General features: G+C 37.1%; 1 protein-coding gene across 5 annotated transcripts in view; it reads left to right on the forward strand.

Moving 5' to 3' along the window:
* Nucleotides 1–19,858, forward strand: part of LOC126334712 (microtubule-associated protein futsch-like) — an 802,673-nt gene that overhangs the window by 778,331 nt on the left and 4,484 nt on the right. For all 5 annotated transcript variants that reach the window (XM_049997227.1, XM_049997256.1, XM_049997264.1 and 2 more), the window contains 3 exons: nt 9,394–9,456; nt 9,545–9,604; nt 16,707–16,782. In XM_049997227.1, coding sequence (XP_049853184.1) covers nt 9,394–9,456; nt 9,545–9,604; nt 16,707–16,782 — 199 coding nt within the window. The remainder of the gene's footprint in view (nt 1–9,393; nt 9,457–9,544; nt 9,605–16,706; nt 16,783–19,858) is intronic.

A 19,858-nucleotide genomic window follows, 5' to 3' on the forward strand; every position in this document is an offset into this window, starting at 1 on the left:
GCTATACACAAAGCAGCTATAAATAAACAGTTGTCACAGGAAGAAGACAGAAGGAAAGGCTATTCAGAACACTCAACTGACAAGAGGGGAAACAATAATCAGAGTGATACTGAAAGCAGCGATGCTGACGCAAGCAGTGATGACAGTTGTACATCAGAATCAGAAGATGAAATCAGTACTGTAAAATCTGCACAACAGTCTGCAGAACAGAAAGGTGGCATACAGCAAACAAATGTCCAGGTTGGCAGTAAAAATCCCACTTATTCTAGTCAATCGAGTGTCACACACACAAATAATACTACATGTCCGATCCAGTCATACAGTTCTCCCAATTACAAATCACAAAGTGACCAAAACAAAATACACAAAATCACAAGTGAAGAACATGGTGATAAGTCAAATAACATGCCTCAGGGATCAAAATGGGTTGGTGATGTCAACAGGTATGATGAACACACAGTCACAAAAAATAATAAACCATTTGATAATTTATCTAACAATCAGCAGGCTGTTCCACATGGTGGTCCTGTGTGGCAAAGCAGTGGTTCTGACCACATACACGAACCCGTGTCATCAGCCCAGAGATTATTGCAAATGGCAAAAGAGGATAATAAAACTCCAACTAGATTTCGTACACGAAGTGACAAAAAACAAAAGATGAAGAGAGCAAATACTATCGATATACCAAAACCTCTTAATTTCTATGCTGTTGATGAATCAGACTACTCCTCAGACGATGAGTATGAAGTAGATCAGAATTACAACAGTGGTAACTCACAATCAACTGATAAACACCGGGCAGCTTATCTTGCTTTGCGTGGACCTATCAGGGTTGGAAGCAGCAACAAAACAGCAGTCAATGGAAAACCGGTCCCACCAGCCTTGCAGCCAAAGACAGAAAGTGACAGAAAATTTCTTGCCTTCTTAGAACAGCAGAACAATAAAATGGACCAATCTCCACAAGAAAAAGTAAAGATTAAAAGCTACAATCCATCAGCAAGAGGTGGACACCACTGGAGCAGTAGGTTTTCCAACATTAAAACAGTATTTGAATCCTCAAATGACAAGTCTCAGTCACAAGTGGGGAGGGACTACAGATCAAATTCTGGCCCAGCTGCTGCTCGACTGTTTTGGCAATCGGCGGATGATTCGGCAGCAGTAGTCAAGTCCACCACTTCCAGATCCATGGCCAATGGCCCAAGGCTGAGCAAACAAAGCAGCATATTCTTAAGAAAACTTTTTGAACAGAGAGATCAGGAGCAGAAGGAACAGCAAAGTAAACTTCCTTGGGCTGAAAAGAACACAGTTCCTGAAGAACAAGTTGTTGTTGGTTCACTTACAGTTGCTAATGCTAGGACTCCTGCTGGAACTGTGTTTTCAAAAAAACAGTTGTTTTCTCCCCCTCAAAATGTGCCTGTAACACAACCGCCAGTAAAAATAAATAAATTTTCCCATGCCCCTATGTCAGCATTTCGTCCAGTTGAGAAAAAATCAGCACAGAAAGAAGAATCAAGAGATGGAGGATATAATCCCTGGGCTACACAATCATTTACTGGAACTGTTAAACAACTTGCAGCACAAAAGTTTTCACCTTCCCAAACACACCCATCAGACATACAGAACTCACTAATCCAAAATACACCTCAGAACAAGCCAGTGTCCTCAAATATCCTAAGGCACGCAAACTTTGTGCCCTCAGCAGAACAGCCTAATAATGAGCTCCTGTCACCAGTCAGTCAATTTCTTCCTTGGACTAAGGACAATAATTCTAATAGTTCAGAAAACCGAATTTTAAATACAGCTGTTGCAAAATTTGAGAACATGTCAAGGGAGACATCACCAACACCTATACCACCACCTTTACCCAGAAGTAAAAGTATGGAAAAAATTGGACAGGCAGGTCTGACCGTGTTTAAGCAGACTCCACCAGATCCTCCTCCGAGGATGTACTTGCCACCTCCAGCTGCACCTGGCATAGTGCAGGCTCGTTTGCAAGAAAACAACATTTTTCCAAATGCTGGTCCAGATGAAAAGATTTCCACAGCACCCGTTATGCCAGCACACATACCACAAGACCTTGTGCAGACATTTGACAACAGTAAAAAGTACAATAAAGAACATCTAAAGAAACAACAGGAAATTTTGTACAGCCATTTGTCTAAGAGTGGCAACAAGAGCAAAGAGTCAACTCAAATGAGCAGTCAGCTTGGGGAACCAACCTGCTATGAATATGGAATACGACAAAGTGCTCAGGATACTAGCAGTTCCAACACAGCACAGCAATATTTATTTCAACCTGACTCTCAGAATATCCACATTGAAGGACCAAAGACATACAGTGCTGGTGTAACAGCAACAACAGCTATATACCCAAATGCTTTTGTTCAAAACAGATGTGCCCCACAAGCTCATCAAATTTTGTCTGAAAAGCCATTAGTTCAGAAAACTACAAACAACTCTAAGAATCTTCCTCCACTGTCCTTTTCTGAAAATGCTACCCATTTGGATCCAACACTACCTTCTCCAGAGGCTTTAATGGCTGTATCTCATATAATGACTGGACCTGTGTCACATCAGGCTGTTACTGTAACACAGAAGACGAGGCATAGGTACGATGAGCAAGACTACGAACAAAGAAACATGGCTGCAGCTAATCTGAGCAGTGTGATTCAGAGATTTAAAGGGGGTGAAAATGATGCAGTCACAGATAATAAGCTGAGAAAAGAATCCTGCAAATCGCTATCTGTGGAAAGTCGGTCTTGCGAAAGCACTGGGAAGCATCCAACACAGATAAAAACAGTAGGAAAGGAATTAGTTTTTGACAAGAGGAAACATCAGATACCTAAAGATTCACTGATAACAGCAAGCACAGAGGAGACTGATGAAGCTGGAGAATCTGTATTAACTACCCGTCTACAGATTCCAGTGTCCAGCAACGTCTCAAGCACTAAACGTCAGGGTTCACCGTCATATTCGTCATCCCCCAAATTTAGTTATAAGCATGAAGTGTCTCCAGGACCAGGAGATGAATTAACTGTACCTCCTCCATCAGTCTCCCCATCAAGCCTTTTGCAGAAATCTGAATCGTGGCACCAACTCTCACCTGGTCAGTCTCCAAAGTCACGACGACCACAGAGCTTGGCATTACCTGACCTGCCAACTGTCCCGAGTCCTAATTCCAGACGTTCACCAGGGTTAGTCAAAGCAAAATCTAGTCATTCGTTAGCATTCCCAAAGCAGTTTGAAGCTGCCTTAGAACCTGAGAGTGTAGAAGTTAAACAACGTAAAGTGGAAGCGTACCTGTCAAAAAAATCGAGTGAAGGAAGGACAAAAATTGGTGAAACACATGCAAAGGCAACGACAGCAGTGAGTGATCTAAGAAAAACAGTTACCAAACAAACATTCTCCAATGCACCCAGTGACATTGCATTACTTGATGACAGTTTAGAAAATGTGGATGAAGCATTTGATAACTTGTTTCATGAAGCTACTAGCAGTTCTAGTGTAAATCAAAGTGGACATAAACACAACACTACAAAAGAACTAAAACAAAGTTCAGGGAAGTCTCAGATGCATCACAATAAACTAAGCCGGAGCAAATCGTCATCACAATTTCTGCATAAACAGAAAGCGTGGGAAGAAACAAGTGGTGTCAAGATGACACTAGCAACTAACCTGGCAAGTAACAGTGCCAGTAAGTAAGACACTCATTTCCTTGCACATTGTCGTGGCATGAATGTAGTGAATAACTTTTGCCAAGACAATTTTTTTACAAGTGTCTTTATGTAGCTAAAAATAACTGCATTTTAACTACTTACAATTGAGAATGAATAGTATTTAGAACTTTAAATCTGTAATTATTGTTATTCCACAAATGTTGACCTGTTGACTAAATTGCCAGATATTTTTGTGCTGTAATAAAAAAAGAGAAACTGTAACAGATATTTGAGATAAGTCACGTGATGCATTAATGGCATCAGTGGATTGCTTGAGCAAGGAATGTGCATCAACAATTAATACATAAAGAAACAAGAAAAGTAATAGTCAGTTTTAACAGCTTCTTCTGTGTGCTGCATATGAAAATATGGTTACTTCATTCAGTGCCTCTTGCTAACATGTTTTCATGTTATCACCAATGTGAAGAAAAATTCATCTGAGTTTCTGCATCAGTGGATCAAGAGTTATCCAGATGACATGAGATGGGAAATCGTCAAAACACGCGGTCAGAAGCTGTGAGTTTGAATAAAATTTTTTATGTGCAGCATTGGGAATGCAGCCTGACGTGAATGTTTGCTGCTTACTTAGAATTTGAATTTTTTACTGAGTGGCCCTCCCTATTTTGTTGCATTTTTAGCTCATTTACGTCTAACTTTACCAAGCATCCCCAGAGCAATATCTTGTTTGACCATTTCCTTGATTTACAGTATGATTTTTGGCGTGCATTATACGGCATCACATTTTGTGCATCAACATCTGAATTAACAACTATCTTATAGTAATTGGTACTGCAGCTTCAGACAACAAGGAATTTGATATTTACTCCTTTCAGAGCTGTAGTAGTAAAACCCCAGATATCGTGTTCCATATAGACGGTGATCTTTGTATAGCTGCAAGTAACTATACAGAAGTAAGAAACGAGTTAATATGCTAATTTTGCTGCAGATTTTCCTTAGTTTTACGTACCTGTAGTATAATACGGCACAAGTAGGATATTATGAACTAATGCACTTGAATAGTGCTTTAATAGTATAATTTTGGAATGCAGTAGTTGCTTTATATGGAACTGATATCTGTACCCCTTTTTAAGTGCTTGCAATGTGACTTATGTGAGTGTTTTTTCTGTACATATGCAGTGTAGTTTGATGACAAGTATTGCAGATGCTGTACAATAGCTGTGCTGTTTGTTGTTTGTAAAATATTTGAAAAGTTGTGTGCTGGTTAGTTATCACACATTTACATAGTGGAAGAACTTGTTCCATGGTAGTAATATAACACTACAGAAATGAGGATAAACTACAGATCACTTGTTCACAGAAGTTCATAAGGTGACAGATGTATGCTGTTTCACAAATGGTCTTTGACTGAACATAAAGGACTCTTCACACAGAAAAAATGTTGATTTGCTTTTTTTCCCTTGGTTGTTTCATTTTATCATTAACCTGAAATATATTAGTCCTAGAAGGACTCTTACATGTTTTGTTTTTATAAAAAGAGGAATTGCATTAAATTAACACATTTGATAAACCCTAGAAACAGTCCTACAAAAGTCACAACTTTTCCAGTTTTTGCCATTTACATGTTGCAGTTCTTCCTCCTTTTTTTCTATAATTAACAATAGCTCTGTTTTCATCATAAAGTTGTGTGGATCTTGTTTCAAACCTTTGTACTTTAATGAGGAAAATTCAAGCTCTCTCCTATGGCAATAACTCATACTAATTTATAGCATGTGGTGGCAGTCATTGATGATCTTGGAAGCAGTACATGAACTGGATTATTTCATAAAGGCAGATGTAATTATCATACTACAACATGACAGTCATGACCTTGGTGCCTGTTTCACCATACATGCCATTTCAATCTCTTCCCCAGGCACTAGTTTCTCAGAATTTCGCAGTTAGGAACTGGTGCTATGATATGCTGTAAAGCATAGTAATTTACTTTTCCTCCCTTAAATCATTGATATAAAATTTACCTGCACTCCTAATACGACTATTGTTAGTTGGAATTGCTATTGTCTGATTGCCAATGAATACAGTAACTGAAGTTACAGTACAAAATGGAAAACTGCATCCAGTGGTGAATCAAATGATAGACGTGAATTATTCTTTTCTTCATTCTTGTTGCTATAGTTACATAGAGAGTGGAGATATGATGTTAACCCTTCAGACTTTGTCTTCAATTGATAAATTTTAATTTTATGATCCACTGTGTTCTCAATATTTAAGAATAAGAACTTCGTCAATGTGACACCAGACCTCAAAACACCATTATATAAAACAACTGAATGTTTGTCAGTTTTTTTTAAAAAAGAACTAGTACAATTGGAGTAGGAATACAAATCTTTGTTTGTTGTGTAATGTAACTCATAAAGGTTGCCCAATGTTTGACACAGATTTTTTTTCCCACATACCTTACAAATGCTCAATGCATGTGTGCCCTTTACCACTCAACAAACATCACTATGGTAATTCCTTTGTTCCACAGACATGGCAACATGTCAGAGGCAATGTTTAAGAAAACAGTGTGGAAGGGTTGCTTCAGTTCCAGAATAATCACCACCTCTTCCAAAGAAATTAAATGGTATGAGGTATGAAGAATGTGCTGCCCAGGGTAATGCTTCTGAGCACCATCTCTTCCTCATTGGATCCATTGCTTTAGCTGTTTCTGATGAAATGAGGTGGCACACCATTCTGTCATCATTCAGACAGGGATTACAACCATTTAAGCATTCCCACTTACAACATCTGTGACATGGCACTGTCTGTTAAGTGAAGAAGTATGGGCTGTAGACCTTTGTTTTTGCAACAATGCTGAACACAATCATTTTACAGGCGTTATGTACATATTCCACATAACAATGGATGTTTTCTGCTCCTGAAACATGAATGTTTAGTTCATTTGCCTTTCCAATCACATGAAGGGTCACTTCGTTGCTGGAATCTAGTCTGCCAGAAAGGGTCACTTCGTTGCTGGAATCTAGTCTGCCAGAAAATGTCGGCTTCTAGATGCGGTACTAAACTTCAAACATTGGCTTTTGTTATTATCTATTAAAGCTTGACACAAATGCAAGTTCTGTAGTTTTACCTTCATAACAAATGCCATAATACTGTTTGATAAAAAAATCTACTCACCCAGTGGTGCCAGGAGAGCACACATGTAAAAGGTATTAGTATGCAGATTTTGGAGCCAGTGCCTCCTTCTTCTGGCATAAGAGTTGAAGGAGCAGGAAAAGACTGGTAAGAGTACTTCGACGGGGCCATGGCTTCCTAAAATCATGTCCTGAAATGAGATCCATTTAGTTTGAGATTTTGCCCCCCCCCCCCCCCCCCAACTAGAATAGCTTTTTGTTGCCCTCCCAATCTCTGCAATATCCTTGTGAGACCCTATGCTCCTTCTGCACCCATCTCCCTACCCTATGGCTCCTACCAATGCCACCATCCCCACTGCAAGACTTGCCCCATGCACCCTCCGACTACCACCTATACCAGTCCAGTATATGGCAGAACATATACTATCAAAGGGAGAACCACATTTGAAATGGCAAATATCATATACCAGCTGTTACATAAACACTGTGTGGCCTTTTACATTGGCATGGCTACTACCAAGTTATCAGTTAGGATGAATGGACTTAGTCAGAGGACGTATACTGGCAACACACAATATCCTGTTGTGGAGCGTGCACTACAACATTACTGTTGTGATCTTAGTGCCTGTTTCACCATATGTGCCATTTGGATTTTCCCCCCAGACTCCAGTTTCGCAAGAACTCTGCAGATGGGAACTGGTGCTACAGCATATCCTCAGTTTCCACCACCCAGCTGGCCTTAATTTACATTAATTTCTTCGGTTTCAGCATTTCTTCACAGTACTATTTCCTTCTTCACTTGGTTTTAGTGTTCTAATTCTTTCATTTTCTGATCTGTCCATTTTTCACCACCCCCCTCCCACCTCTATCATGTACAATGCACTTAGCTTTTCATTTTTATTATCTCATGCACAATGTTTTAGCAGTAATTTCTGTCTTGCATATTACCATATCTTCTGCCTTTAAGTTCTAAGATTTTCAAATTTTGTTCAATGCAGTCCCCAACAATCAGTCTTTCCTTCTCACTCTGTCCTGTAAGTTTCCCCTGACCCGAGGTTCTTAGTGATTTTTCCAAATTCTAGCCCTTTTCCTAAGCCTCACCAGTCCTTTTCCTTCGCCACTTCTTTCCCTTCAACCCTTCTGCCAGAAGACAGAACCAGTGGCTCTGAAAGCTTGCATATGTAATACCTTTTATATGTGTGTTCTCCTGCTGTAGCCTGGTCAGCTGATTTTTTTATCTATACAGTTACGTTATACTGTATTTTCGAAAATTGATTATTTTTGTTGATATAATTTGGTTTGAGGTAGAGCCCGTTTCCTGCTGCCTCATGTAGTCAATTTCTTAGAGCTGTGGTGATAAATTTCCCTGATACGATTCTCTATTGCTTCTGACACAGAAAGTTTCTCTTTATAGAAACAACCCCTGTCTCCAAATTTATTATATTGTCTCCAAATGGAGATCTCAGATGGAGGATCTTTCCACTATTTCTTAGTAAAATGGAGGCAGATAATACTAAAGAGCTGATGTTGATTATATTCGAGAGTATAAAGTGCTCTGGTCTTACTGTAATTTTATGAACACTGCTATGACTGACATCTGTCCAGTAACTTAGGCTGCCTGCAATTGTTGCACAACTAAACTTTCAGAGTTTACCTGTGTTTTCCATTGCATCTGGATAAAAAGAAATGAATCTGTGGCAGTCATTTAGAATAACACTTATGATTAAATATCTATCATTCAGCAAAGCTCACTTCAGCTACAAGTTCCTTGTTTGTTGTCAGGGAAGAGAATAAAGAATCACAAGTCACTTCCATTATCTGCCAAATGATTGGTACTTCACTCTCAGGCATTCAAGCCCTAAGTTGACCAGGGGAGATCTATGCTCAATTTGAACCTGAAATGATTTATTGTTTATTCTGCACAGATAGAGTATATAAATGCCTATCATGACTGTAATAATAATTTGGTACTTAATCTGTGGACATTTTGTATAGTCATATTATATGAGACTAAAAGTGAAATTATTCATAGGTTTTTTTAATGTCTTGGATGCTAAACTTGCATGTTCAGGTACTACACACATGTCACTCTACATATCTGATCCTTTATTGTGGTTTGTGGAACTTTAACTTCCATGTTTTGTGTGGAGACCAAAAACAGCCTGTACCTATAGGTACCAAATAATAATTATGCATGGAGAGTCGTGTTTTACGTTAGCCGCATTCATTTTACTTTTGATATAGCTGAGCATTTGCCAATCCTGTGTAAATAATCTGAATGACACACCATAAAAACTACTAGCAGAGTGATCAAAGATTTTTCTTCTAGGATAGTTTTGTTATGATATAAACTTCTGAAATACCAGCCCTCAGTCAGTTGAAAGGCATTACTGGAAATCTCTGCATTAAGGACTAAAGTGTTATAGAGTGGCTATAACTGAAGGAGCCTCTAAATTATGTGGAACAATGACAAAAAGTAATTTGTTATTCTATGCATACAAGTTTGTTTAGTCTTATGCATTAGTTTTGTTTTATTATTTTTAAAGTTATGAACACAGCCTAATTCTTATCCTTTTTTCACATAGGCCAGTCTGAATCCACAATCCAGTCATCATCAGTAGAAGACAATGTCGTCACTCGAACTGAAGGTATGAACAATGAATTATTCCATCTAGTTTTATTATTCACAATGAGTTTAGTATTACTGTTTTATAAATTTTATGTTTCTGTTTGCAGTAACTACCAAAACGTCAAGTTTCTCTGCCACTTCTGTGGGAAAGAGTAAAACATCAAGAGGTAATAAACTACAGATATTTTTCAGTGTAATTTAGTAGCAGTTACATACCCATAACAACTGAGTACATAAGGCTTTAGGGCTCTGTCTTTTTAGAATTACAATATTTATGCATTTGTTTGTACTTGACAGAATATCATACAGTGTTAGTTTAATGGTCTGCTGGAATGTTAAGATGTATTCAATTCAGAAGAGGAGTTCTTCATATACTGGTATGGAAGAAGCTAAAGTATGGTAAGAAAATGAGGGTCTCATTTATAGATGGTATTAAACTTTCTACTTTATATGTGGATACCAGTGGTGATTCATGCAAAATAATTTTACCAATGTGCTACAATGTGAAATTCAAGCTTTCGCAACCAACGGTTGCTTCTTCTGGAAAGAGGGAAGGAGAGGGAAAGGCGAAAGGATGTGGGTTTTAAGGGAGAGGTTAAGGAGTCATTCCAATCCTGGGAGCAGAAAGACTTACCTTAGGGGGAAAAAAAGGACAGATATACACTCACGCGCGCACACACACACACACACACACACACACACACACACACACACACACACACACACACACACACACACACACACACACATCCATCCGCACTTACACAGACACAAGCAGATTGCCAGCTCCTGCTTTTAATCACTGGGCTATCACTGTTAGGTGACCTACTGTGAACTTTTGGAGATCAACAGACAGTGATCTGTGGCAAATGATTGACTTATTAAATATTTGTTCAGAACTCTATCTGCACTTCCTTAAGCCACCTTGATATTCATCTAAATTACTCTCTAGTGTTTTTTCTATTATGTCCTATTCAGCTGTTTACAAAGAAATTCCTCTGAAGTTGTTAACATTTTTTTATTGCCTTTCTTATGTAGTGGATGTATGAAGGCCACCTTCCACTCCCCTAGAAATTTTTTCTCAAAGAAGATTAAATTTAGCTCATTTTTAGGGTTCTGTTCCTCAGTCAGTAGAAACAGAACCCTTATCAAATGGCTTTGTTGTCCATCTTCTTGTCTGTCTGTCCGGCTCTTAAAGCCCTTTTTCCTCAGGAATGGGTAGACATATAAAGCTGAAATTTATGTCACATACTAAGGTTTATAGTCCCCTGGTAGTGTAAAACATTCAAGCTACTAAGTCACTACCATCAATAGATATGGCTATTTATGTCCCATATATTGACACACTCAAACTCACTCATCAAAAACTATAGGGTACTTCCTGTTGAGCTAGAGCCATGAAATTTGCCAAGAAGCAAAGTTTCACACTACAAGTAAGGGAAAAAATCTGAAAATTTTTAATTTGTAATTATATCACATGAAAAAATATTTTTTTGTTCTTTTTTGTCCAATTGTCATTCTGTCCCTCTGTTGAGACCCATTTTATCTGTAATTACAATAACAAATTCAGAATCATACAGAAAATTTAAATGTAAAACTTAAAACATTCTCAAAGTCTTGGAATTTCTGTGACCAATATCTTCCCAGCATTGATATCGATAGCAATAAAAAATCGTCAGATTCTCGATTCCTGAGATCTATATGTATATAATTTATATAATTAAATTTATGTGGAACCCTCAGAGTGCTGGTCCCACTTGCACTTGGCCAATTTTTACTTTAGATAGAGGCCATTTCAAAAGTTCTTCTGAGTTATAGTCCTCTCCATTAGCTTTGTTACGTTTTAATAACTTCTTCTATTTCTTTGGTAGTTGGGGTTAATTCTTATTCTAGATTTTCATGAGTGTGTGAGTATTCAAGCATATAGACTGGCTTTAGGTTATTAAAATGCTGATCAAAATATTTTGCAAGTATTTCAAAATTTTCAATTTTGTGTAAGCCAAATTGGTGTGCTTTGTCCCACACCCCTCCGGTAGATTTACATTTAAAGTAGATCTGTCTAACTCTTTAACAACTTGGCCCTTTCTCCTTCAAAGATATACTGGGCAAAGGCCTCTTTAACAGATCACCTGTAGATAACATTTCATACTAAATTTCTTCATACACTCACTTGTTTTTACCACCATCTAGCCTATAGCCTTTTGACTTATGTGGGTAGCAATTGTAATTAAATTGAGTATATTAATTTTATGTATAGAAATTGAACTGTTTAAACATACTGAATTTTATAACTAATAGTGTAACATTGTGAGGAATCAAATAAACTGAGGAAAAAAAAATGTTGCCTTCAGTGCGAATTGAAAATGAGCTGACAAAGTACTAGTCCATGCAGTAGACCACTAGGCCACAGTGACATTTTGAGAACAGCTCCACAAAAATTTCTCATACTCTTTGCTTGCACATGCAGTTCAAGGAAAAATACTACCCTGGTGCTCTGAGCACCATCATGCCAGAAGTGATCGGAACTGTTAATGCTACTGTAGAATAAAGTTGTGTTCAAACTATCAGTCATGTTGTACTTATACCTCTTTACAACAGTTCTGTCCATTGTGCGAATTGTTTGTAGCTGCTTCAATCGGAGAGATATTTACTATTCAGTTCTGTCTTTTGCAACAATTTCATATAATGGAATGGAATGAAATAGACATCACACTATTAGAAAACAATTGCTATGATCTGACTGAGTATATCTGGCAATGCAAATACAATCTTTAGAGAAACATCAGACATACACCATCGTGTAACCAAATACAGGGCAACAAATCGATAATGCTTACTCTTACTCTCAACCAACAACCTCTTCAATGATTCTATCTGCTCATGCTTAACATGTTCCACTGCAAACTTGTTACACAGTGACAGAGTGGCACAACCTTCATATCACTGCAATAAGCATAGTGAGAGGCTTGTGCAGTTTGTGTATATGATGAATGCTGTTGCTTTGAGAACCAGCAGTAGGTACATATCACTTCAATGGCTGAATATGAGTGAATGTGTGTATCGTTATATCCCATGAAAACAGTTTAGCCACTATAAGTGCTACAGAGTTTGCTACAAGCAATAAGCATTGCAGAAATCATCACAATGACGTATCCAATTGGACTCGAGAACAATCTCACAATATAAAAATATCGGAAATCTTGGCAAATTATAAAATTCAGCAGAGTGTTGCTAAGAAAAATGTGATTGGTTCCAAGATTGAGCACTGCAATGTGTGTCATATTCTAAAGACCAAAGATGAGGCAGAGTTTCTACAGATGTGTTGCATTCTATGGCTCAATGTGGTGACCCAATAGAACAAAAGGGTAGGAACTGCCATGTCTTCCTAGGTCATTCTGGAATACAGAAGTGACAACACCATTACCATATTTACTCGAATCCAAGCCACACTCGAATCTAAGCCACACCTCAAAAATGAGACTCGAAATCAAGGAAAAAAATTTTCCCCCAATCTAAGCCACACCTGAAATTTGAGACTCGAAATTCAAGGGGAGAGAAAAGTTTTAGGCCACACCTCCAAATCGAAACAAATTTGGTCCATTGTAATATGGGACACAATTTAGGTCGAATAAATGACGATACAGCTACAGTAGTTTGGTTTGAGTCACAAGCTTAGCAGTTAAGCTTTACCATGTAGCCATTGCTATGCGTCAGGTGCTCCGTCCATATTTATATGGGTACCCTACCTTTTTTACGTGCTTTGTCTGGTTTAAATTGATTGCTTATTTTTCTTTGATCTGATAAGTGCCATTCTCTTTGTTATATTTGTTTACGTCACTCTTTAAGTTAAAAATGCATTACCATACTGTGTCATGCATTGTTTGTCACATTCTGATAATGAGTGTTTACGGCCTGTCGCCACTCACAGCATGGCTTGCTTTTGTGCACACTACCATAATTTCTATAAAAAAAAGAGGAATTGTCTCATTAGCAAAACAATGGCATGAAAATCTTTGCAGACGCCTCTTTAGTACATTACATTCTGCACAGAAATTAGTCATTTTAGATTTAAAAATCTAGTCAATTTCCGTGCTTCATTTATGACCTTATCACTATTAGGCATAAGAATAATACGAATATAAACATGTCATGATATGTATATTTTTCCATGTTTGCTGTTATCTCACTCTAGTTTTGTAGTTTATTAGGCAGATAGGATTTAAATGAGATAGCAGGAAACACGAAAGAATACATGGCGATATGTTTATATTCGTATTATTCTTATGGTGAAGAGAATACTGCATGTGATTCACACATAAAAGTTCCTATTAGCAACCATCTCTTCTGACAGGTAGGAAAAAATTCAGAACGTAGAGTTGGCCATATTGACAAACATCCCAAACAGTCTTGCCAGTCAGATTTTCGTAGTACATTGAAATGCTGCTACATTCGAAGATGAACAATATGGAATTTGTATTTACTTCGTTGGATAATGTATGAAAATGCAATGGTCGAAACTCAGGGCGGAGAAAAAAAGCTCATCTTCCACCTTTTTTTAAATTTATTTACTGACGCAGGGGTTTTGGTGCCAGTATTTATCTTTGTGCCTGCAAAGCATGCCTTTGTAGCGCTACATATATTCGACGGCAGAAGTTAGTTGTGGCGGCACCTACCAACATTTTTCAGAACTTCCGCTTACTTTGCACTTGATTCTAAGCCACAGACAGTTTTTTGGATTACTAAAACCAGAAAAAAGTGTGGCTTAGATTCGAGTAAATGCGGTATATCGTGAACTATTTTCTAAGTCAGGTTCCAAGATGTGGATTGTATCAACCATTGGTGACTGGTTATCATGTGCTAGTGGTCTATGGCACACTGCAGATACTGCACTAAAATTATGCCATTTCTCTTTGAAAGCAGGCCAGAAGTGGCACTAAATAAATAAATGTTGTAACACTAGGGCCTCCCTTCGGGTAGACCGTTCGCCAGGTGCAAGGCTTTTGATTTGACGCCACTTCGGCAACTTGGGCATCGAAGAAATGACACTAAAATTACATCATTTCTCTTCAAATGCAAGCCAGAAACCTCTGTAAAATTAAACCATGTCTCCTTGAATGTGTGCTGGTATGCAAATAAAATGGACAAAAATATATTTGGTAGTTCCCCTTCTGCGATAACTAGAAGCCAGTGTTGAGTGTTGAAATGATATCAGCTGTGCTACGATCAACACAGAGAAGAGACACAGCTGTCTGTTTTCACCCTGAACACAGTATTTAAGTAACATTACAGTGCATTATTTAAGTAACATTAAGCAAGAATTGATTACGTACACAACAAAGAGCCATAACGGTACACACACACACACACACACACACACACACACACACACACACACACACTAGCTGATAATGCCAAAAATATTAAGTCAAATACACCATCATTATCATTACTAGTTACTGTGTATGTTACATGCACTACACATATAAGCTTTCAGTCCGCTTCAGAATGTGTGTGAAACTGTGTGATTAATCAAGATTCAGACTTGCCTTTCATGGGAGAAGCTTGTATGGTATAAGCACCACCTGCAAAAAGCAGAGATGTACATTTGAAAGCCAGTTGGATACATAGTTTTAATTTCACAATGTTTCATAAAAGGTAATGTTGTATAAGATTCGATACTATATCTGCTACAGATCTTACCATACACAAAAGACCTGCTAAAGTCATTAAAAGTTTTTTAAACCTTTAAAGTTTTTGTAATACAGTCATATGAACCAACCCAAGCATAAGAACAGATTGGTAACCATCAGTCAATGCTTCACTTGCTGCTGAGGGAACTTCATCGTAAAGTCAAGGTGATGGAAACACGATTTGTGATGGATACGCTCCTTGCAGCATTTGTAATTGTGGTGCAATTTCTTCATTTTTGTCTGTTGGGTACGCTATAGACATACTGTTTATGTATTACTGAATACAAATACTAGTAACAAGGTTGGCTGTTAGAAGAAAGGAAGCCAGATTAGTGTTTCACATCCTGTTAATGATGCCAGGAGACTGAGCACTAGCTTTGTCTCGGGAAAGATATAAATATCCTTTTCAAAGAAACTATCACACCATTTGCCTCATGATTTGTACAAAGCATGGAAAACTTAAATCTGGATGGCTGAAAGGCAGTTTGCACTCCACTCCTTCTGAAAGTTTATTCAGTATTTTAATTATTGTGCCACCTTGTCTAGCAGTAGGTTGCTGGGTGTTGACATGGGGGTAGAGCATTCATATAAGGAACCTCAAAAGTCATGATCACTGTAACTTGACTTTCAAGGCATATATTATTTTGAAAATAGTTAAATCTGTCACTACTAACCTTCCAGAAATTCATCAGTTAAATGGGGTTACACATTTGTAAATTGTCCTCTATCCCGATTGTAGTTTTCAGTTGCTTCCTTTTAACACACTGAGGAAATTTGTAAAGAATTTTCCATTTTGAGAGCTGCAGCTGTATGTATTATTTATTTCCATTTACTTAAAAGGGCAGTGGATCTATCTTCTGTTACATGACATTTGCCCACATTTTGCTTATTTATTTCTTTAAATGTCATCTTTTGATCACACTGATTGCATGTAAAGATGTAAATAAAGCATTTTTATTTCTATGACAACCCAGCTAGTGACAAACATATGCAGGTGATCAGTACTTGCTCCAGCAAGTGTAATTCCATTAAATTCATTCATTAAAGTACGTTTTCAACTTACACCCTTTTGGATGTTAAAAAAGAAGGCTATTCAGTATCTAGCTTCCTGAACTTTCAAATAGTGACTGTCAAGAGAAAATGAGAAATTGTATGTCTGTTGCCTGGTTTTGGCATTTGACAAGTGTATTTCCTCCTTCTGCCTAAAACATTTGTTCAGACATGGTGATGTTGTTTCAATCCAGTTTTTATTGCTTCTCAGTCTTAGAACTGCTACATATTTTGTAACATTCAGTTTTATTTAAACACTGTTTTCTTTTATACATATTGTTTATCATTTGTTACTGAATACTTTCACATGCTTTGTTTCTGTAAAAGTGAGTGATGATTTAGAACCAACTGGAATAAAATACAGACACTCATAATTCCTGATTATTATGTGCATTCACGTCCATTGAGATACATTGTTTTAAGCAGTTTTTATTAATGTTTCAAGCTTTCAGTGTAAAAGTATGTATCTTCCACTGCTCTCTTGCATCTATTTTACATCTAACACTCATGTTCCTTTGTCTCAACATAGCTCCTCCTGGGAAAGTGATGTCCCCTTTTGCCAAGTTCCAGGAAATGGATCGCCAAAACTCACAATCTGCACCAAGGTAAGAACTGTTGTTGGCATTCAAGTACTTATTTATAGTTAGAAATATCACAGCAACATATCACTTTCAAATAATTTGCAATGTTTAGTGCAGTTTGAGACATTTGTTTGTACTGTGTGTCCTTTACAGGTGAAGTTTCTGATAAATGAAGTAGCACATGTACATTAACTTGTTGCTGTGGGGCAAAAACATCTTTAAACTTTATTTCATGTCAAACATTTGTCTTGACAAATTATTTACTTTACAGGAGTTACTAAATTTAATTGTATCTTTAATTGTGCAGTTTAAAAGTAAAAATTTGTGACAACAAGTGAGGACAGTACAACATCAATACAAATACCTTACTTATGAGAAACTGAGTTGGGATCAGTGGCAACACTATAAATCAGTACCATGCCAGAGCTTTTAGAATCAAATGTTTGTTCTGTTTGCTTGCAAGAGGGGAGCAAAGGTGTAGAGAATTTGTGGTAGATAAAGTAGTAAAAATGCTAAGTCATTGCTGGGTCTACAACTGAAAAACACGCAGAAGATGCTAAAAAAACTAGTTATCTACAGAATGTTTTTTTTTTTTTTTTTTGTGGTGCAATTGACTGCTATACATATTATTTGTGGATACTTCCCTATTGTTCACATTGTTTGAGTCTATAAAGGGAAATATTTGTGAAGAGAAAAGAGTTATTAAATTTTAATTGTAGTCACAAATCAGCAATCAGCTTCTTTAAAAGTTAGAAGAGGTAAGCAAAGAGACACATATATAGATGCAGTTTCATGTTCACAGAGGTCAATAGTTCTCAATAGTTACTGTTGGCTTCTTCATAAATCAATTGATAAGTGAAATTCAGTTTTATATTTCTTTTGTAGGCTAAACAGTTTATGAATACATATTTTCTTTTATGGATGATTCATTCTGTTTACTACTTCCCACCAAATGAGAACAAGATTAATAGAAAGTGGGAGCAGTAGAGTTGTAATACGTATCAGGAATACAAAAGGATAAGTTCAACACAAGAAGTATGAAATAAAAAATGGAAAGAAAGGCACTGCAATCTGCAGATGCAGACTTACTGTGCTGAGAATAATTAGCTGCTGACTTGGTACAAGATATTGGAGAATTTTTTGTTAAGAATGGATAATAGATACATAGAGATAGTTACAATGTGATTAACAATATTTCATACTACTTTCACTGTTAAAAACATTAAGAGTCTTTCGTATTTGAGATCACAGTTACTCAACAAAATGAAATCTAACCTCAGTGTGCAGGTGAACCCCCCTCCCCAAACACACACATGCTTACTACTGACACAACATATGGATACTACGGATATTTAATTTTGAAAAGAAAATACCACAAATAAAGGAATAACAGCAATTAGACAAGTAGTGAGGGACAGATTGGGTAAATTGGTGGTTGCCATTGGATGAGATGAAGACAAGAATGACAGTTGTAGCAGAAAAATATATAGTCCGAAAGGAAGCAATATGTATGCTTGGGAGACAGGGTGAAGTGCAGGAAAGTAAATGTAAAATCCACTGAGGTCTTTTGAATCATTGATACTGACAACTCAGAGTGAAAATGCAAAATCCTGGATCTACCCTGCTGTTAAGAAAGTAGAGGATGAGACAGTATTTTCAAAGGTTACAGTATAATTGTCTTCTTCCAAAATGTGTACCTCTGTTTTGACTTTTTTTATCTTTTTCATTGAAAACAATGCCATGTGTTACAAGGTTCTGAAATCTAACACAGTATTGCTGGCCCTAAACTACACAAAATTACATTGCTCATGAAGTAATACTGTTCAGAAGTTCACAAGAGGGTAGATCCATACCTGTCTTCTTCCATGCTGCCATCACTTTCAGTAGTTAAATAAGGACCATTTCTGTAGTATGCTAGCAGCAGTCAAGACATTTTCATGCTTGTTGCTTATCACTCTTTATCACCATAAAGAATTCCAGATCTATAAACTGAATTATATTTCTGCAAACTTCACATACATTCGACTATCGTTTTCTGGTGATGCCAAAATCTTGTTCTGCAATGACCCATGCAAAAACAATGAAGTTCATGAGTCGCAGATAGTGAAAAAATATTCCACCATATTTAAATTTATATAATTATGTTATTATTGTGTTCATAACAGATAGGTAGAATTCGAGACTGTTCCTTGATCTGGTATTTAATGGATGACAACAACCAGTTATTAATTAACAATTAGTGATTGGTTTATGTGATTAGTCAACTACCTTATTACCTAAGTATGTTTTCTCACTCAACACTCTGCTGCTTAGCCCATTAACTGATTATTTCTGTCAGATATTCACTTTTAAATGACCTTCTTGTCCAACACAGCCCAATTTCACACACAAAAAAGCCTCAAATTTAAGTTTTCCCACACTGAAATGTACTGCAAATTCTGATTTCCATAGCCCTAGACTTGTTTGTTATTGTATGCAGATTCCATAAACTTCTCTTCTACCTACTGCATTTTATAGTGCTTTGAGTCCCATTAAAAATAAGAATTGTTAATTTGACCGTGTTTGCATCAAATCTTCACAACCCAGAAGACAAGCAAATTCCAAATCCCCCTCTACTGAACTTATAGTAAGATTGTAAGTCTCTTTAGAACCCCTCTCTCCTACTATCACACATGTGATCCCGATACATGAACTTGCTAGTCCCCCTTTACCTATTTATTATATCTCTGAACCTAACATAAACCTCTGTTTGAGTAGTGACTCAGCATGTGTCCAATACGTAAAGTTCCACCTCCTACTACAATCCAAAATTTCAACAGAAATTGTTGATGAAACTTACATTAATGAATTCTTCCATCACTTTGTGTTTGAAAAACTTCGTGTTTAAGGGTGAAAAGTGCACAAAAGGTTTTAACTGATATTTAAAGGAAGGCTTCCTTCTGGTGTGCCAGCAACAATATCATATATCCTGAATTTAACAATATTCTGAAAAGGAAAGTTGCTACTCACCATATAGTGGAGATGCCGAGTTGCAGATAGGTACAACAAAAACACATATGTCTGTTGTCTATCATTGACAAAAGCCTTAACGGTCGAAAAA

The sequence above is a fragment of the Schistocerca gregaria genome, chromosome 1 (assembly GCF_023897955.1).
Source record: "Schistocerca gregaria isolate iqSchGreg1 chromosome 1, iqSchGreg1.2, whole genome shotgun sequence".
NCBI lineage: Eukaryota > Metazoa > Arthropoda > Insecta > Orthoptera > Acrididae > Schistocerca > Schistocerca gregaria.